This window comes from Asterias rubens, chromosome 22 (assembly GCF_902459465.1).
Source record: "Asterias rubens chromosome 22, eAstRub1.3, whole genome shotgun sequence".
NCBI lineage: Eukaryota > Metazoa > Echinodermata > Asteroidea > Forcipulatida > Asteriidae > Asterias > Asterias rubens.
In genome coordinates, this window is record NC_047083.1 from 4,834,349 (window position 1) to 4,855,634 (window position 21,286).

The 21,286-nt window shown below is 39.3% G+C and overlaps 2 protein-coding genes across 3 annotated transcripts in view; one reads left to right on the plus strand and one right to left on the minus strand.

The window, feature by feature from the left end:
- The window catches only part of LOC117305212 (apoptotic protease-activating factor 1-like), a 31,897-nt gene extending 18,776 nt beyond the window's left edge, over nucleotides 1-13,121 (minus strand). The window contains exons 1-12 of the mRNA XM_033790031.1: nucleotides 13,017-13,121; nucleotides 10,092-10,295; nucleotides 9,414-9,606; nucleotides 8,381-8,578; nucleotides 7,571-7,745; nucleotides 7,111-7,223; nucleotides 5,439-5,570; nucleotides 4,972-5,210; nucleotides 4,000-4,170; nucleotides 2,243-2,494; nucleotides 887-1,065; nucleotides 164-290 (exon numbers count right to left, since the gene is read on the minus strand). Of these exons, the coding sequence (XP_033645922.1) occupies nucleotides 164-290; nucleotides 887-1,065; nucleotides 2,243-2,494; nucleotides 4,000-4,170; nucleotides 4,972-5,210; nucleotides 5,439-5,570; nucleotides 7,111-7,223; nucleotides 7,571-7,745; nucleotides 8,381-8,578; nucleotides 9,414-9,606; nucleotides 10,092-10,241 (1,929 nt within the window). The 5' untranslated portion in view covers nucleotides 10,242-10,295; nucleotides 13,017-13,121. The remainder of the gene's footprint in view (nucleotides 1-163; nucleotides 291-886; nucleotides 1,066-2,242; nucleotides 2,495-3,999; nucleotides 4,171-4,971; nucleotides 5,211-5,438; nucleotides 5,571-7,110; nucleotides 7,224-7,570; nucleotides 7,746-8,380; nucleotides 8,579-9,413; nucleotides 9,607-10,091; nucleotides 10,296-13,016) is intronic.
- Nucleotides 13,122-13,188: 67 nt separating this feature from the next.
- Nucleotides 13,189-18,143, plus strand: LOC117305315 (dnaJ homolog subfamily C member 24-like). 2 transcript variants are annotated; one of them, XM_033790175.1, is made up of 5 exons: nucleotides 13,189-13,340; nucleotides 14,558-14,709; nucleotides 15,201-15,339; nucleotides 16,520-16,588; nucleotides 17,745-18,143. In XM_033790175.1, exons 2-5 carry the CDS (start codon nucleotides 14,608-14,610, stop codon nucleotides 17,912-17,914), a joined length of 480 nt encoding a protein of 159 aa, XP_033646066.1. In that variant the 5' UTR covers nucleotides 13,189-13,340; nucleotides 14,558-14,607; the 3' UTR covers nucleotides 17,915-18,143. The 2 variants fall into 2 exon arrangements, with proteins under 2 accessions (XP_033646066.1, XP_033646067.1); XM_033790176.1 differs by having other exon boundaries at nucleotides 13,200-13,302.
- Nucleotides 18,144-21,286: the final 3,143 nt, after the last annotated feature.

Here is a 21,286-nt window from a genome sequence, read left to right on the forward strand (position 1 = left end):
GCTGTACTTTGGCAAAATATGCTGCCGATAAGATCAGGAACACCGGGGCGAACCCTTCTCCTAACTTAACTGTACATTTATAAGTTTGTGGCTGGTGCCTGAATCAATCTTTGCTTAGCATCTTTAAGAAATTTGGCCCTGAACGTTCCAGTACTAGCATTACCTTGATATTTTCATCTTCACCAGCAGAGACGACCACTTCACCGTCCGGGGAGAAATTTGCGCAGCAAACACTGCCCTCATGTGCTTTACATCTCATTAAAATGGAGTCCATTATTGAAGGTCTATTGCTAAAAAAAAAAAAGGAACATTTAAAAAGTTTTTAAACAAGATCACTAGCAACATTTTATTTTCTAGTTTAATTTCAAAGCAACCTACATGTACATTCCGACACTAAATTGGAAATAACGTGGCTGTGATAAATAAAAAATGAAAAAATGAAATAAACTACCAGGCAAGTAGTTACATACATGGTGTTACCGCAAACCAAGTATTTATTAAAAAAAACATTCAACAAGTTTTTTCAGAAAATCACAGCATAGAATATTATTTTCTAGTTATATTTAAAAGCAACCTGTATTCCAGCACAAAATTGGAAAGTATGATTGAACAAAACAAAAAGCTCCAGACCCGACATGCCTGACATCATTTATTATTTGAGTGAGAAACAACCTCTTTCTCAAACACTAAATTACTTCAGAGGGAGCCGTTTCTCACAATGTTTTATACCATCAACAGCTCTCCATTTCTTGTTAATAAGTAAATTTTTATGCTAACAATTCTGAGTAATCACCAGTAGTCTACACTGCCTTAAATGTAATATCTGTGGCCATTTGTGTTTTGTGTCGTACCCAAACCCTTTTTAGACAAAATACTTAATACTAACCCCCAATCTATGTAGAAACCAGACTTGCTCTGCAGCGCCCTCGCTTGAGCTTGTTTAAAAACTACTGTGTCGGAGGACTGGCTCAAGGCAAGTTGCGTCACGTCCGGTCGAGGGGTTTGAACTAGAAGATGAGCATTGACGCTGATAAAGAGTTGAAATTCCTTAGCAATTTCCATTTCCTGTGTGTGAAAAATAAAAGAGTGTATTGCCTATTTCATAATAATAATAGGTGTTTATTATCGGGGTCGTGATAGGCTTTTGAAAAAAAAGAACCCAAAACTATGTGCGCAAGCGATAAATCTTGCAAACGCAAAGTGTGAACTTGCAAGCGCGAAAGCTATCAAAGAAAACAAAGAAATTACATCCTTGTTGTATACAGGTAGCACTAATATCCCTCACTCATCAGTGGCGCTCACAAGGGGCTGCAACAGTCAGTATTTACCTCCAAGGTTCAAAGTATGAGACCTACTCCTTTTAAATAGCACTAGGCATGTGTGGGGCTACGCTTGTATTTCAAGACCTGTTCCTTTTACCTACGTAGTGCTAGTAATGGTTTACATGGTGCTGTGGAACGATATGCAGCCAATCAAACCAGGAATACTTTGGAGAACTCATTTTCATTTTCAATAAGTGCACTGGGTTCTTTTATAAAGTGCGTTACAAAGACAACGGGCCAACTGTTTTACCCGCCATCTGAACGACGGAGCAATCATGGTTAAGGTAACAAGTGTGTCACGACCGGGATTCAAACCCACACTCAGCTGATCAAAAACACAAGAGAACCAGAGCTTGAGTCCAGTGCTCTTATCGGCTCAACCAGGATGTTGTTTTGCACACTCCAAGGGAGTTATTATTTTCTTTATTATTATTAAAAACATTCAACACTTGTGGACCAAGAGTCAAAATAGAGATACATCTAAAACCATATTTACTAGAGTGTCATGGCCGAGTGGTTAAGAGCATCGAATTCAAGTTCTGGTGCTGATTCACCGGAGTGTGGGTTCAAATCCCGGTCGTGACACTTGTGTCCTTGAGCAAGATACTTTACTATAATTGCTTCTCTTCACCCAGGGGTAAATGGATACCTGCGAGGGTAGAGGCCACAAGCACCTCACAGGCAGCTCAGGGCTGTATACTCCCCAGGGAGCTGAGAAACGTTACAGGGATGTTATTGGCCCTATGACCAGGGCACTAATGTAAAGCACATTGATACGGTCATTGTGAAATGCGCTGTATAAGAATTTGTTATTATTAATTTTGTTGAGAGTTGAGATGAAATCAAGACTGCTAAAGGCGAAATGAAAGAGGGTTTATAATACCACAAGTAGTGGGAAAAGTAACCACATTTTTTCATACCTCTTTTGACAAGAGGAGTAGACTGTACTTGACGTAGTCGCTAAGGACGTAGGCTGGAGCCGTGGACCCCATAACTTCAAGTTTCTTATCAACCCAGTCTAGGTTCAGGAGGACGGATTTAAGCTCAAGACTTAGATGTGCTCTTGCCATGTGCATTGGAAGATACTCATGGATGTAGGCATCATCTTCAAGTAGGTGGTACTTCCCCTTGCAAAGTTTCTTATATCTTGACACGAGTTTCTTGTGGACTTCCTGTACAAAATGATGAAAGAATTTGTCATAATGGTGATGTAACCCTGGCAATACACTTAATCCTAGAGCTGCCCACATTTTAGGGATATTTTGTACAACAATCAGGGAGATTTATCATTAAATCTTTTGCAGTAGCCACAGATAAAATATATAGCATTCGAGCTGCCTCTAGCTATATACCGGGCAATCTCGGTGGTCTACTTGGTAAGACACTGCTCTAGACTTGCAAGGGTCGTGGGTTCAAATCCCGCCCGAGTAATATGCCTGTAATTTTTTCACAGAACTCGGGTAAGTACTGATTATAAGCCACTTCGGAATGTCGGTTGCTGCTGACAACTGATTTTGTCTATCTCCCGTAACCTTTTGACAATACCCGCTGGTATTGTCAAAAGGTTATTGGAGATAGACAACATGCGTTGTCAGCAGTAACAGACATGCGCAGCTGGAACTCTGAAGTGGCTTATACAGTGCTAACAGACATCGGTGTATTTGGGTTAAAAAAAAATATATATTCTTTATCCCCGATGCAAACTTAAACATGTATTAACATCTACATCTATTAAATAAGGGAGATACTTAGAATTACGTTCATCATAATACATGTAGGTAAACAGTTTCCATAATCAAGAAAACTTCTGAATTTGTTCATCAGACATGGAAAGATTGGTTTATTTCATGACAGTTTCTGGAGGGGAGAGTTGGTAGCTTTGATATCCAGGTAGGTTCCATTAGTTAATACTACACTACAATTGGGCCCCTGTCTTTATCCGCAAGGATAAAGACAGGTCCCAGCTTCTCAAATCCAGTGATTCCGCTGGATACAATGATATTGGATAAACGTGCACCCAATATGCCCAAACAGTACACTGCTCTCGGGTCCGCAATAAAATTTGACTGTGTATCTCTATGTGCATGACTGAGGTCAAAGGTTAAGGCAGTGGACACTATTGGTAATTACTCAAAATAATTATTAGCATAAAACCTTTCTTGGTGACAAGTAATAGGGAGAGGTTCATGGTATAAAATATTGTGAGAAACGGCACCCTCTGAAGTGCCATAGTTTCCGAGAAAGAAGTAATTTTCCACAATTTGATTTCGAGACCTCAGATTTAGAACTTGAGGTCTCGAAATCAACCATCTAACATGTCTAAAGGCACACACCTTCGTGTGACAATGGTGTTTTTTTCTTTCATTCATATCTCGCAAGTTCGATGACCGATTGAGCTCAAATTTTCTCAGGTTTGTTATTTTATGTATATGTTGAGATACACCAACTATGAAGGCTAGTCTTTAACAATTACCAATAGTGTCCACTGCCTTTAAACCACACGCCAGTTTTTGAAGCCCGTCTCTGGCGTTATTCACAAGCCTTGAAGTGTGACGTCAGACTTTCAGGCTAATACTACACTAGCAAAACTCTCAGCCAATGAAAGTTCTCCCTTTGCCCTCACTGAGGGCGCTGTTGTGTCATATCTGTTATTGGTTTTGAGAAGAGATTTTTTTACCTTTTGATTTTCCGAGTTCTGTTTGATGAAGTCCAGTTGCAAGTCATGAACTGTGTAGCTCATGCAGCGAAGTTTATCGTCCCATTCTTGACGCACGAGGGACTTGTTGGCTAGTTTAAGCATCTCATCTTCCACAAATTCCATCTCCTCATCCCATAATACGCTCAGAACCTGAAGATCAAAAGAGTCAGGAATTTCAAAAATCATTAACATTTCCAGCAAGTTTTCAAAGAGAGTTTGCAAAAAACAAATTTTGACGGGATTTTCCTCCAAATTCTTAAAGGCACTGGAAAATATGGTAATTGTCAGAGACCAGTCTTCTCACTTGCTGTATCTCAGCTGATCTCAACTTATGCATAAAAGAACAAACCTGTGAAAATTTGAGCTCAATCGATCATCGTAGTTGCAAGATAATAATGAAAGAAAAAACACCCTTGTCACCTGAAGTTGTGTGCTTTCAGATGCTTGACTTCTGAAGTTCTAAATCTGAGGTCTCGAAATCAAAAGCGTGGAAAATTACTTCTTTCTCAAAAACTACGTTACTTCAGACATGTCAGAGGGATTTGTTTCTACCATTAACAGCTCCCCATTACTCGTTACCGAGTAAGGTTTTATGCTAAGAATTATTTTGAGCAATGACCAATTGTGTCCACGGCCTTTAATCTGATCATTTCTTATCTCCTGTTTATCCTGTTATTGGTGCTTGTGTTGGATGTGTATCCAAAGAAATATAATTTTGAATTGAACAAAGAAAAATGCAAAAAGCAAGACTTGCACCTACGTACTCCAAATTAAAATGCCGGCGCTCTACCAATAAATCCCTTGCATAACGCAAAACGCTACAGGGACGCTGAGCTCAGGCACACATTTGTACGCAGAATAAACATATATTGTCCAATCATTTGCCTTCTTTGACCCCAGTGAGGGCGCGTTTTACCCACAAATGAATCAAAATTGAAACACTGCACTCACCTTCGCAGAAATTTTGACCCCCGCATCAAATACAACAAAATCAAAGTACAACTCCCTGGACTCCTCCGGCAGCTGATCCACGCTCACACCCATCGCTTCGTCGACCGACTCGTACTCATACGACGACGCTTTACGCAGGCGGCTGTACTTCTTATCGCGTAGTTTCTTCAAGTAGTACTCCCAGCGATTGGGGTGGTCTCGGAGTAGGCCACCGACGAGCGAGATGACTAGAGGGTTACCTGATCATCCAAAAAGAACAACAACAATAACTGTAATAATTTTGGTTTCACCAATAAACACTGATGTCTGTTAGCACTGTTTACTCAGTACTTTCCCAAGCTCTGTGGAAAAAAAAATCACAGGCCTTTGCAATTCTTGAGCAATGTCATACCAACTAGACCACCCCGATAAATTTTAATTGTTATGCTATGATGAGTTTAGTACAAGCAATAAAGAACTCTGTTTACCTTTTGAAGCTTCGTAAATGGCGTGAGCTTCATGAGGGAGGTTTCCAACTGGTCTGTCAGTCCACATAGCGAACATCTCCAGAGCTTGGCTCTCTGAGAATCCATGTTCTAGGCTAACTATATCAACAGGACCTAAGGAATAAATACTGATGGTAAAATCTCATTTAAAGCTTCATAAATGGCGTGAGCTTCATGAGGGAGGTTTCCAACTGGTCTGTCAGTCCACATAGCGAACATCTCTAGAGCTTGGCTCTCTGAGAATCCATGTTCTAGGCTAACTATATCAACAGGACCTAAGGAATAAATACAGATGGTAAAATCTCATTTAAAGCTTCATAAATGGCGTGAGCTTCATGAGGAAGGTTTCCAACTGGTCTGTCAGTCCACATAGCGAACATCTCTAGAGCCTGACCCTCTGAGAGTCCATGTTCCAGGGAAACTACATATCAACAGGACCTTAAGAACAAATAATAATAACGGCTAATCTCATAAAATAGGAATACTTTTTTTTTTTTTAGAGATCAACATAATGAATGTGAGGTTTGGAGAGTTGTAAGAGTTCTCTTCTCCCATTCTACCTGTAATAATAATCATACATGGTTCATATTGCGCTTTATCATATCTCAACAGATATATCAAAGCGCTCAGTACTTTTTTCCTGCAAGGAATGTGAGGCTATGATTTAAAGCATGAGGATTATTCTTTTATAGCATCATGTAATGGTTTATAATGTGCTGTGGCGTAATATGATGCAGATCAAACCAAAGTGTACTGGGTTCTTTTAAGTGCGTAAGACAACATACGGGACCAACAGCTTAACATCCCAATCCTAAGGATGCACCAAACACGGTTACGTGCCTTTGCACGTGTCGCAAGTGTCACAACGGGGACTTGAACCCACACTCTGCTGATTTAAAACACCAGAGCTTCAGTCCAGGCACATAAGTGCACTGGGGTTCTTTTAAGTGCGTTACACAAGACACGGGACCAACAGCTTAACGTCCCACCCTTAAGACGCAACAGTAATGGCTACTTGTCGTTGCACGTGTCACAAGTGTCACAAGCGGGACTGGAACCCACACTCTGCTGATTTAAAACACCAGAGCTTGAGTCCAGGCACATAAGTGCACTGAGTTCTTTTATAAGTGTGTTACACAACACACAGGACCAACAGCTTAACGACCCATCTTTAAAACGCAGCAAAAATGGTTACTGTCTTTGCACGTGTCTTGCAAGTGTCACGACCGGGACTTGAACCCACTCGAGTCAAGTGTTCTTGTCCGCTCAGCCATGACACGTCATTATTAGGCATAGCTCTTGTCTAGTAAGTCAAGCTCCTTTAATCAGCCATTTACTTAATATTAAAAATAACCCTGCAAGTTTAGACATTATTTCTCTCATTGCACCACATTCTGTTTTTGTTGTTTTGTTAAAACTCGTTCAGTGCCTGCTTTTTCTTTTGCTTTTTGAGCTTTTTTGACACTGAACAAAATGTTAATTACGAATTAACTGTTCCCAAAGGTTATTTTCACATTATTGCACCCGCATGTTTACTAGTTCTAGTTGCTTCTTATTTTCCACACCATAAAAAGCTTCAATTATCAAAAGTTTTACAAATCAATTAGGAACCTGTTTGATCACAAGATATCTAACAATTAAATAATTGTCTTACTTCCGACAGCATCAGCAACGCTTTTATCTCTAGTTGTGACAAGAACTCTACACTGAACGTCAAAAACTCTTGCCACTTTTGGGGACCAAATGTCGTCTAGGATAAGCAAACACCTACAAAAACAAAAAGAGTAAATAACGTTGTTAAATATTTGGTTTTCGGTAACACCATGTGGGGTCCCCAAATCTTTTCCTTCTATAAGACATTAGAATTTTATCTATGCTTAGCAGTTTATCATGGCTCAATTTCAATAGAGCTGCTTAAGCAGAAGTTACTTCTTGATAAATTTCTTTGCTAAGCAAAAACTGAGTCGGCACCAGCAGAACAAACTCAATGTAATTTGGCCTGATAATCTGTGTCTGCTAAGCAATATACTATTCTGTGCTTAGCAAGTTTTTGTGCTTACAGGCTTTATAAAATTGGGTTGAGATGGGTCAAGAAGTTTACCCAGTAAATTTACCTGGGATGTTGTTCAACAAGAACAAGTCTGAGACGATCTTTAGCCTCTTCAAGATTCAGTGGCGGAGGTCTGGATTCCCGATCGAGCCTTGCGCATAGATTCTGCAGCTTGGTTAATAGTTTGGACTTGTCGATGTTACTGACAGAAACCCAGAAGACCCCTCCAGGAAAAACTTCTGTAGAAGTCAAAGCAGAATAACAGGATAAGTTATTTTGAAACTGATGGTAAACAGTTTGGACTTGTCGGTTACTGACAGACACCCAGAAGACCCCTCCAGGAAAAACTTTTGTAGAAGTCAAAGCAGAACAACAAGATTAGTTATTTTGAAATTGTTGGCCTTTCCTTAAACACCAGCCCCTTCCCTCCCTTTTGTCTTCCTATTTAACGCCCAATTCCGACCAGAGATGGCCTTTAGACAGGTATCACCTCAATGAGTCAATTGAGTCGGCATACAGACCTACAAAACTGAGGTAAAAATTATGACAAAATGATACTTAGTTATTGAGATATGAACTTTTGATATATTAACCTTTTCTGTGTGCTTTCCGACTTGCTCTCTCTATTCATGTATTTCCACTGCACTAATTAAATGTTACACTTAGTTTATTTACCCTGTTTATGTTTGTTTTCATTTAGCCTTCGAGAAAGACTCTGTTGAGGTTGAAATGTCAGGCCATTACTATTTTTTGCATTAATTTTTTTATGCAATAGGTCCTTTTGGTTGGTAAGCCGTGTGCAAGAGCTAATTCTATTATCTTGCACCTGTCTTGTTGTATCAGAAATTACAAATTGCCTTATTTTCACACTTACTGGAGAGGATCTTGGAATATCTCACAGCTTCCGATGCAAGGACAGATTTCCCTATGCCGCCCATACCGTGGACAAGAACCCATCCTATCTTATCTTGTAGCTTGTTCAACTTCTCGCGTATCTCTTTTATTTTGTCTGATCGGCTGATGAATACAGCTGGCCGTGGCGGTACCCCACCTCGCGTCATCACCACTTGGACTATAAAGGGAGACATTTTAAAGAGAAAGATGGTACAAGGTTGGAATAAAAAGAACTTATCAGATTCTGTCCCTCAATACAACTAGTTGTGAACAAACTTCTTCTTATAGCGTCCTTTAAGAATCTTTTGTTAATTTCCCATACATATGGGGGGACATAATCTCCAGCTGACAGATTTCCCTGGGACACAAAAGCCGTGTTCGCATTGGACTTAAAAGGGTCAACTTACCGCCGCCAATTGTTAACTTGCCAATATTAAGTCCAAGTGCGAACAGCCTGTAACTTACCGGACTGGTAAGTCACCCCTTTATATAAGTAGCATTTGAGGCATTGCATGGTAAGGTATCAATTTTTATTTGGTTTGCGGTAACACCATGTGTGTATTTACTTGCCAGGTAGCGTTTGTTCTTAGAAAACTGTCTTCCTTTATTCTACTACCGCGGAGTAGATTTATCAGATGTTCAGGAGACTTCTCAGTTATAAAAAGAACTGTCAGACTGTTTTGTTCAACTACTACACTAGTGGAAGGTAGATTGGCTGGGACTACTACTTTAGCTTATAGGATCATAATTAACGGCACTACCGCAGAGTCAGTTCTCAACGTTTCGTCTAGCTTGCTCTAGTCATCGTCAGGAGACTGAAGAGATAAGAGGGGTTCAGAGGCTTCAGTGCCAAGTAAATGTCTTGCTTTATATTCTTCTACTACGGAGTAGATTTTCGGAGTCAGTATTAAATAAATTAAATTTTACAGCAAGCTCGAACAGCGACCTCCCAGAGGTCAAAGGGTGACCTCTTATTTGTTCAAACTGGTTGATTTAGAGTCTCGTAGGTTTACCTTCATCTTCTGATAGTATATCCGGAGACATTCCAGGTAAAACTGGTACCCCGTCCACGGTCACTCCATCCTCAAGGAGCACTGCCAGATGTTTATGCCTCACGCACAGTACTTTGTACAAGTTGTTGTACGCTTGTTGTCCTTTAGTGGCGATAATATCCAGAAGTTTGGTAGCTTTGCGTCTCCGTGTTTGCTGAAAACGAGAAAAACAAAGTTGGAATGTTCATTTCTACAATAACAATATTAATAATATTAACTAGTTCTTATACCGCAATTCACAATTTATCGTCTCAATTTGCTTCATGTTATAGTGCCCAGGGCCTAATTTCATGGCTCTGCTTACCGCCGAATTCTGTGCTAGCCTTGTAAGCATAGAATGCCTAGTAACGTGGAGTACGCACGCGCAAAAGCCAAAATTCGCCGCTAACCTGTGAAATACGCTTGCCGTAAGCACAGAATTCCCTGCTTCCGTAAGCGCCGATTCTGTGCTTACGGTAAGCAGAGCCATGAAATTTGGCCCTGGTCAATAACATTACTTTAACCTTTCTCAGCTCCCTGGGGTGGAGAGTACTGCCGTGGGCTGCTGTGGTGCTACAGTGGCTTTTTCATACACAACACCAGGTAATGCATTTATACCCCTGGGTAACCGATAGATCTTTGTGAAACCACCTGCCTTACCTCTGCGTTTATCAACTCTGAGTCTTCAGGAGTGACGCTTAAATCTGATATGAGTTCATCAATCACGTAGTCTACCGTGAGATCTTGCGCGATGGCTGCTCGATGAACGAGAAGATTACTCCGAGCACGCTCAGTAATGACGACACTCATGATAGCTTTAGGATGCACTAACTACGAAGATCAGCATAGTGTAATACAAACAACCTGGAGGGAAAAAGACATTTTTTAGTGCTAAGAAAATAAAATATTAAAATTTTATAAAAAGGAAGGACACACCCTGTAAAACCCTCACAAAAGGGAAACAAATTTCATCTGAATAAGTTTTGATATTCTGAATGAAATAGTTATATGAATTGTTACTTCCTTGTCACTTTTGTGACTGTATCACTTCATAAACAAATCCTCAACAGGAAGTTCAAAGTGTATGTTTCCATCAATAGAGCATACACAAAAAACAAAATGTAATGTATCTAGCCTACATTTAAAGGCAGTGGACACTATTGGTAATTACTCAAAATAATTATTAGCATAAGACCTTTCTTGGTGACGAGGAATGGGGAGAGGTTGATGGTATAAAACATTGTGAGAAACGGCTCCCTCTGAAGTAAGTTTTCGAGAAAGAAGTAATTTTCCACGAATTTGATTTTGAGACCTCAGATTTAGAACGTGAGGTCTCGAAATCAACCATCTAAACGCACACAACTTCGTGTGACAAGGGTGTTTTCGTCTTTCATTATTATCTCGCAACTTTGATGACCGATTAAGCTCAAATTTTCACAGGTTAGTTATATTATGCATATGTTGAGATACACCAACTGTGAAGACTATTCTTTGACAATCACCAGTAGTGTCCACTGCCTTTAATACAATATCCAAATTACACATCTCCACTAAGCTTCTTTTTTTTTTCTTTTTTTTTTCCATCAGCAACAAAGAACATCGATTACAACTATGCTATTCTTTGTTCTATATCCCACAGAGAATTTCTTCGGAGAGGGCAGGCCTTATACTTCACAGAGGCAAGAAAGGCAATTGTCTCCATGCCCCATGAAATGCTTCAGTAGAAATGCTTCAGTAGAAATTTACAATTTCCTCATTATAGTCATTTGCCTTGGTGCCCATGAAATGCTTCAGTAGAAATTTACAATTTCCTCATTATAGTCATTTGGTGCCTTTTTATCAAGGGAAAAATCACTTGGTTCTCTTGCACCAATAACGAAGCATACAGGCCCGGCAGGATCAAAGCTGGCTACATTGCTGATGCTAATTGATGTAATGCAGACACATCAGAACATGGAGGAAGGAAGAGTTGTATTATGTTGCACCGTGAAGTCAGAGAGGAAGCTACATAGTTTTAAAGTGGTTACAATCCAAATAACTTATTTGATACACGTACACTCTGTCATATTTAATGAATAGGGTAGATGGCCTTAGCTTTCGATCCAATCCGGACCTTCTTCAGAGGCATAAAACAAGTACAAACAAATACATATCCATTTATAGAAAAAGAGAGGGGGAAAGGGATTAAGGAAAGGATCCAGAAAGAAGCGGGAAAATAGCAGCCAATCAAAGTTCCTATTTCAGAAACAATATTGGTGGCTATGAACCAATAGGAGTGGAGTGGCGAGGACAAAGGATGTTTAGAATGAAAGGAAGGGTTACTGGACCATAAAAGTGGTAAAAGTATTGTTCGACAACAATGCAGGGAGACATGAAAGGGTAGGATTAGAGAGCAAGTTGCATCATGATGCAACTAACTATGGTCAATTAATAAGAATAGCAAGATCAAAGGTATGATGATTTAAAAAAAAGGTATGAGGGACCTGTGGAAAAAAAAAAAAAAAAAGGAAAAAAAAAGGGGGGGTCATATTATAATCATACACACGAAAATGTCACTTGATGGCCAAATAAAGTTCAATTAGGCCTAAATTACTTCTAGAAACTATAAGGCCCATAGTCATAGTTTCTAGTTAAGTAGGCCTCAAAAGCACCCCCCTTAATTAAGTGTGTGTGTGGGGGGGGGGGGGGGGTAGGTAGTTGGCTTTATAAATTTATTTTATAAGAACTTTATTTGGTCATCAAGTTTAGATTCCTGTCTGAATTTTAGGCTCACACAAACCAGTGGTGAGCCCTTAAAACTACTGTCAAAGTGAAGTATTGCCTCCCCCCCCCCCACCCCACCCCAACCTTTCTAACCCTTTATCTCCCTTCCCTTTGTTTTTTGTTAGACTTGGATCTTCCTAAAACTGTTATGATAAATGTTACTCTCACCAATTCTACCTCCATGCTCTCACCATGGAAGAAGCTACAGGCCCGTATGCTTCGTTTTTGAAAGGGCAAGGGCACCAAGGCATTTTCTTCTGGATAAAGGGCACCGTATGAGGAAATTGTACATTTCTACTGGAGCATTTCAAGGGCACCAAGGCAATGACCAGGGGCCACGGAGGCAATCGCCTTCGTTGCCTCCGTGAAGTATCAGGCCTCTAGCTAACCCAGGTTGGACTCCTCCGTTGCAGGCAGCAGTGGCACTGATGACGGACTTCCTACTACCAGGGCTAGCCTCTAGTCTAGGCTAGGCATTAGTATTTTTCTTTGTCCATGCTCTCACAAACACACACAACTTATCACATAATACAACAATAACAGGTTCAATGCAGTCTGGCTGGCCATTGCCAACTCGATTCCCCATATTTACTGCTGTGCTCATACCTAACCTAGCCCAGGTTGGACTAGCAGAAACCGAGTGTACATCAGCGCCCATCCCAACCCGCTCATTTTCACGCGCTCAGCAGAGTCCCCAAAGAAGGCCAAACAAAATAAATGTGTCTTCTTTCTTAAGCGATCATAAAATAAATCAACCCAAAAATACAGAGAAAAGGTCAAATATCAAACAATAGGAACAAACCAAGATTGTTGGCAACTTACAAATCCTGCAGGAACTTTCTCAAATTGACCGCCACCTCCCTAAACTCTTTGAACATCTGTCTTTAGACTCCGAGAATGTTGTTTGTTTCCATTTTCACTTCCGTATTGCTGCGTCAATGGTAATCATTTCAAGGTCACATTATTTACCAACACGATGATGACGTACAGGGTACCAGTGAGATCATCAGCTGTTGCAGTTGACGAATGGACGTCGCCAGGGCCGACATTCCTCGCGAAAAACATCTTAAGCTTGAGCTCTTTTATTAAAAGTTACAGCTGAAGAAAGGTACATATCTAGGTTATAAAGAAGTGAACTTTAAAGTGGTAAGTTTTGGGGGGATTAATTCGGTCCAAAATAATGTTATACTCTCTCATTATTTTCTCTCATGTTTGTAAATTCTGCGAAAAGTTTGACGAGCTATAATGGTCGGTTCCCAGACGTCATGTTGTGCTTGACAAATCTGTATTTTCTTCTAAAGAGGATAGACAGGCGCCATATCGGAACATGCTAGGACTTGCCGTCTGCTTCGAATCGAAGTCGCTGCTTGTGACCAAAAACATTGGCAAATTGGAAATTATTGGGGTCTGTTTCTGTATAACTTTATGTGCCTTACATCCCATTCCACCATCTTGTTTTCACTCGTTGTGACACAAATTTTCTTATTTATTTGGGTAAATAAGATACTAATATAGTAATATACTATTTTGTAAACAATTTTATTTTTAAACAGCGCCATCTTTCTGCAGTCTCTGGATTAAAAGGCTAAGCGTGCTTGTGTGAAGAGTTTGAACTTTTGGCGCGAGATACTTGTTCCTTCCTCCATTTGGTTTAATACACTTAGAACAACAGTGACATTATTATTTACTGTTTTGACCTAACACAATCAGTTAAAGCCATTGGACCCTTTCGGTAAACAGTATTGTCCAAGGCCCACACTGCGTGTATCACAACTTATATATAAAATAACAAACCTGTGAAAATTTGGGCTTAATCGGTCATCGGAGTCGGGATAAAATAACGGGAAAACCCACCCTTGTATCCGCGCGTTTCGCCGTGTCATGACATGTGTTTAAACGTGTTTAACGAGAATTGATATTGTTTTACTGTTTTCTCGAAAAGTAAAGCATTTCATGGAATAATATTTCAAGAGAAGTATTCCACCACTACCTTCTGTAAACCCTGTAAGCTATTTGTAAATCTGTGAACTTTTTTGTTTGTTTCTGTACCGAAAGGGTCCAATGGCTTTAAACACTACATAAGTACACTTACTGAGTACTGAAGTTACCCATTTGAAATTCACACAGCACTATAGCAGCTTTTATGATGTTTTGGAAAACAATATACAAAATTGTGTCTTGCCATTACATTGTCATTCAATACAGAAATAACTTATTCCGAACAACTTATTAGTTACATAAAAGAATTATTCCTTTCGGTACAAATTATTGAAAAAGTGGTGGTAGGATTTATGGAAATCTTTCCAGTATCAAAGTCCAGAAAGTGTCAGAAATGTTACCTTTTTCTATTTTCCCTATTGTAGGAAATAAATAATTATTCTAAGCCTAAGCCCTGCTGAATGTCACAAACACAATGTCAGAAACATCATCCGGGGGTTTGTACAGCATTCTTGGTGCAAAGCCAGACGCATCATACAAGGAATTAAAAGCCTGCTACCAGAGAGCCATTCTACAGGTAAAAAAGGAAGAAACGAAATTCTTTAGAACATTGCTTTTAAGAAATGTGATGGTTGCTTTTTGTGTTTGTCTTCAATTGCCAGAAAATAGTGAGAAGTGTTGTTATGGTTGATGTCAATTTACTTTTATATATCTCTAAGCATAGCCATCATTGGATCAGACCTGGAATTAAACAGAGGCCATAGAGCCAATGGTCTATTTGCCCCATGTCCTGGCCTCAGTGCCCCTTGAAAAGTTTCACATAGATTTTCCAATGGAAGTGCTTTATGCAAAATGAAAAGGGCCATTGCCCACTTAAAGATAAAGACCAGGCCTAACAAATATGCATCATCATTTGAATAACATTTCCTTCTTTTTTGTGTTATATAAATCAGTAAGCCGTAATTTGAGATCCTACTGACTTAATTTAATACATTTTTTGCTCTTTATTTATTAAACTTTATTTCTAAATATTTTATTTATTTTTTTTTTTTCATTTTGGGGATCAAGTGTCATCCGGACAAGTTGCCACGATCAGTCAGCGAGGAAGACCGCTCAGCAGCAAAACAGCACTTTAGTCAAGTTGATATGGCATGGAGAACACTATGTAACGATGCAAGCAGGAAAGCTTACGATGTCACGCAGACAGGTAACGTCGTTGAAGATTTGATTGTTTTACCTTTCTCCTGAGATGTACATGTACATATGACAAGCCCTTTTTAAAGGCACTGGACACTGTTGGTAATTGTCAAAGACCAGTCTTTTTACTTGGTGTATCTTAACATATGCATAACATAGCAAACCTGTGAAAATTTGAGCTCAACTGGTCATCGAAGTTGCGAGATAACTATGAAAGAAAAAACACCCTTGACACACAAGTTTTGGTCCTTTCAGATGCTTTGTTTCAAGACCTTAAATCTAATTCTGAGGTCTCGAAACGGAAACCAAATTTGTGGCAGACTACTTCTTTCTTGAAAACTATGGCACTTCAGAGGGAGCTGTTTCTCACAATGTTTTATACCATCAACCTCTCCCCTTTACTCGTTACCAAGTAAGGTTTATGTTAATAATTATTTGGAGTAATTACCAATAGTGTCTTGTGTCTTTAAAGGCACTGGGCACCATTAGTATACTCAAAATAACAGCATAAAAACTTACTTGGTATCAAACAAGCAATGATAGCTGTTGATAGTATACCTGTAAATAAAGCCTGGAATTTTATATTTGAAAGAGCAAGGCCATTTTCATTTTGCAAAGGGCACTTCCATTAGAGAATCTTTAAGTCAATGGGAAACCTTTGAAGGGGCACCAAGGCCAAGACCAGGGGCAACATAGGCCATGACCTTTGTGGCCTGCGTGTCCAAGCTCGACCTTGCTTCTGAGCTATTTTCTTTTTGTAAATTCAAACTGGACAAGGTAGTTTTTTCTTATCAGGGCAACCAGGCATGTTATCCTTTTTCCTACATAAGTCCGATTTCAAATTCATTTGCCCTCGGAAAGATCAGCAAAGCAGCTAATATATCGAATAGCTTGAAAAGTCTATACAAAACCATACCAAGTAATGTCAATATAGGTCCGGCCTTTCTACTTAGTAAGATTGTCCCCATATTTTTTCAAGAACTAAATATCTTGCTATGAAGGAGAAGCTACATGTAATTTTGACTAGTAACTTGAACAACTCAACTAGTTTTCACAAAACATGCGGAATGTACTGAGCATAAAGTGAATAGAGTCAATATTATACTATCACTTGAGCAGGTTGCTAGTATTTGACGACTGACATCTCAATCCATAGGTTACTTTGTTACATTTGTTTTCATTCTTTTCAGAGCAAAAGTTGAGGAAACCGTTTCCTGTAAATGAACAACTGTTTCTGGAGGACATGGACTGGCAGGAAGGTAAGGCATAAGTACATTTGACAATCATCAGAAAAAGTTGATAAGTTTCAGTCTGAAAGCTCACTGATTGTAAAGTTAATGCCAGAACAGCAGAACGTATCCTCCATCAGGGCCCAGTTTCATAGAGCTGCTAATCACAAAAATTTGCTAAGCATGATATTTCTTCCTTGATAAAAACAGGATTACTAACCAAATTTCCACATGCTTTTCAGGATATTAGCAAACAACAGTTGAATACCAGTAACAAGCAATATGCAACAAATGAAAAGTTGGTTGGTAATGCTGTTTTCGTCAAGGAAGAAATTTCATGCTAAGCAAATTTGTTTGCTTAGCAGCTCTATGAAATTGGGCCCAGGCCTGAAGGCCACAGAAGCCATGGTCGTGTCCTTGGTGCCCCTTCAAAAGTTTCCAATAGACTTCGACGATTCTCCCAATGGAAGAGTGCTGGACTGCTGGTTGGCAAAATGAAAATTGTCTTGCCCTCTCAAAGATGAAATTCCTGGCTTGGGGCTGATTTCACAAAGCAATAAATTTCATCGCAAGACAAATTGTCTGTATCACCATAGTGATTTACATTAGCAACTATGATTGATTTGTAGTTAAGATCAATTTTAGGTCTTTATGAAATTGGCCCCTGGACCAGTGAAACTTGTTTTGCTGAATTACTCTCAAAGTCTGGTAAACAGTGTTTGAAAAACCCACATCCTCACTTAGTTTGGATTGTCTCAATGAAGAAAACAGAACATGTACGTATAGGAGGACCAAGAAAAACTCCCGGTTTACTCATAAACCATTTTTAAGGTTTGCATTAAAACAGAATCACAATTCATAATTTGTCAGAGAATGGTTGTTCGATGTGATTTTTAAAAACTAGAGACATAATAATGTAACATCAAGAAAATGTGACACGACAAGGATGGTGTACGTATAATTAAACTCTGTCTCATTAAGGTGTTCCCAACCCCCTGAAAAGATACCAAAAAAAACAATTTCCATGTAAACATTAATTTTTGGAAAATACCAACTGAGCAAAGAAGAAATGAAATATATAACCAAAGACAATCAAAGTATAAATGTGAGAACAAACTGGTTGTTCGATGTGTTTATTAAAAACTACAGACCTAATAAATCCGTCGTTGTCGGATGTTTGTTGTAGATGACGAAGTATACACCCATGCCTGCCGTTGTGGAGGGGAATATATCGCTAACGATAATGACATCACGCAGAACTACCTTATCATCAGTTGCAACACTTGTACATTGAGCATACAATTAGTTATCAAAGACTCTGAAACGAATAATACTGGTGAGACGCAGGTGACGTGACGGGAGTATTATGCCCGTGTCAAGCACGCGCGCCGGAGGCGTCCCAAAGAAGGCTAGGAGCTTCCTTGAGGTCCAAGACCGAGACCTGAAAGTCCGAGGGGAAGACCGAGACACGAGACCTACAACAGGTTGACCCAAACAAATTGTGGTTTCAGAAAGGCTTACTTAAAGGAACACGTTGCCTTGGATCAATCGAGTTGGTATTTGAAAAGCGTTTGTAACCGTGGTTATAAAATGCGTATTGGTAGAAACCAGTGTAAAAGTAGAATACAATGATCCACACAAACATGCCTTGAAATTGCACTGCTTTCCTTTTACTTCGTTGACTAACACGGTCTGCCAATATACGGGAGTCAAATTTTTTACTCCCATAAATGGCCGACCGTGTTAGTTCCAAAGTAAAGGGAAAACCTTGCAATTTCGAGGCACATTTGTGTAGATCATTGTATTCTACTTTTACAACATCTTTCCAACCATATGCATTTAATAAAACCAATGGTTACAAACGCTTTTTATAGACCAACTCGTCCGATCCAAGGCAACGTGTTCCTTTAACATGACACGTACATTGACTCGGCTCATAACAAGATCGATGTCTGAAACCAAGGCACTCCAGAGTCCTTCCAAACGTCTGCAAGAATTGATCTTTCGACTTCTACTAGCATGACTAGCTCGTCCAGACGCTCCTAACTGTTTCGACTTCAAACTCTGGAGCGCCTGTCTGTAACAGGTGTAACCCACTCTCTACCTTCAAGTTTTGTTTGCATCCCAACTGTGATTGTTAGAATATCACCACTCTCATCAGTTGCGAGTTTCACTGCCTGTGAAAGCAGGTCTTATATTCCCGGCTGGAGAGAAGCATTTATGGGGGCATTTATGGAGGACGGTCGTGGCATTGACTTAAGTTCTCCGTGGTTGGTGTGAACACATCTATGTTTGTTGCAATCTCAATTATAAGAGTGGTTCGCGGTCTGGTCGGAGAGAAGCAATTATGGATTCCAGTCTTGTTAGTGACTCATCAATGACACAAGTTAATGGATATCAGTGTTACTTTTTGTGACCACTGACCACATGTACAGTACTCCCAGTGATGAGATTCATCGCTCATATTGGTGATGACAGGTTGAATGTATGCCCTGTTGGAGAGAAGCAATTATGATGGACAATCTTGCCAATTACACAACTTTTGGAATCGGAACTTAAGTACTTTACACAACTGTGTTGAATCAATCAATAGAAAATTTTGTGGTGTTGTTTGTGACATAATGTGCTTTAATTGCATTCTCTCAATGGAAGTGCGGTTGGCAAAATGAAAATGGTGTTGCTTTTTGTGACAAATGTGCTTTAATTGCATATACTAACTTCCATTAACTCACTAAACTTTTTATTTATTACATGTAGCTGAAAGTATTCAATCGAATTTTAAGTCTTGTAGGCCTACATATTTTTTTTAACTACTTGACACTTTTTAAAATTATTAATACAGATTCAAAGTCATGTAATGTTAAATTCTAAAAATTCTTTATCATCAGGTGTACGTGTTCATACAAAGTAGGAAAAAAACAGTGACACTAGTGACATTTGAAGTGTAAACAAAAAGTAATTAAAATGTTATTCAAGTTTACTCATCAAACCATGGAGGAAAACAATATTTTTTTTCCTCTATGATCAAACCCTATGACCCTTGGCATCAAGTCACTTGACACTATTGGTAATTACTCAAAATAATTTCTGCCATAAAACCTTTCTTGGTGACGAGTAATGGGGAGAGGTTGATGGTATAAAACATTGTGAGAAACGGCTCCCTCTGAAGTGCCATAGTTTTCGAGAAAGAAGTAACTTTCCACGAGTTTGATTTCGAGACCTCAGATTTAGAACTTGAGGTCTCGAAATCAACCATCTAAACGCACACAACTTCGTGTGACAAGGGTCATTTTTCTTTCCTTATTATCTCGCAACTTCGACGACCGATTGAGCTCAAATTTTCACTGGTTTGTTATTTTATGCATATGCTGAGATACACCAACTGTGAAGGCTAGTCTTTTGACAATTACCAATAGTGTACACTGCCTTTAAGAACATTCCACTCCACCCTCAATCAGAAAACATAACCTGCATTTCCTTCAAATTCGTCAGACAACCAAGATCTACGGCAGAAGTTTTTTCCCGGCCACCATCAAGGACTGGAATGCCTTTCCCGGTTCCGGTAGTCTGATATCCAGCAACTCATAATCAGACATCTTCAAAGACACTCTCACTAATAAGCACTTTAAGCAGTACAATCCACACAATGCGCAAACAGTGTGAAGTGTCTTTGGACATTCTTTTTTGCCGGCTCAACTATTATTATACAGATACAGAAGAATAATACTACGTTCAAACAAGTTCATTTGAAAAAATTTCATTTTAACGATCTCAGACAAAAAGTAATTCAATTTGAAAAATCGCTCAGCCGGTTGAGTTGGGCTGCCATTTTGGGAAAAAAGGGCCCTTCCTTTTCACTTATTAAAACAAAGGCAGGACGTGAAACATGTTTTTTTGTTTTACTTGGCATAAATCAGCGGTCTGCAAACTTTAGTCAGCTCTCGACGACACGACCCGCACCAAACACCGGCCGATTGTACTCTTCCTCAGACCAAAGTAAATGTCGTGCAGGAGTAAACTCTTTATTGTAACTCAATAACTCTAAATGTAACTTCTTGTATAGGTTTTCTTGGTCCAATTCGACAAATGAGCGGCCAGTTTCATTTTCATGCATTCGAATTAAAGCTGTTTTGCCTCTCCAGTTATTGCTGTGTTGCAAATTCAGAATTCGGCCATTCGGTTTCGTTTTAAGTCAAGTCAAATTCCTTGAGCACTCTGTTCAATTTAGCGTATCGTCATTCTTTTTCATGAGACACACGCCTCAAGAAGCGTCTGCGAATTTGAATGCTGTTTTTATAAATTGTTAAATTGAATGAATATTTTGTTAAATCGAATGACGAAACCTTACATTTCACAAACGAAATCGAATGATCCTTTTTAGTAGCAATCGATTTCGCGCGAAATAAATATTGGTTGGTGGTTAAATTGGCGGTTTATTTGCCGGAATTGACCGAGAAAACCTATATTTATTAGACCTAGGTTATGACATGTAATTGCAATAAACATGATAACTGATAACAAAACATAATGTATGGAAAATCCAATGTTTTTGACGTAGACGCATTACTTGTGAGTCATTCTTGTTACAGCATTATCAAAAGTGTCCGGAAAAGTTAAAGCGCGCAGTGTTGTGCGACTTGTTGTTTTAGACCCCCAAATTACTTCTGTATATACACACACACTCAAAGAACATTTTTTTTAATTGCATGTGCTCCTAAAATACGTTAA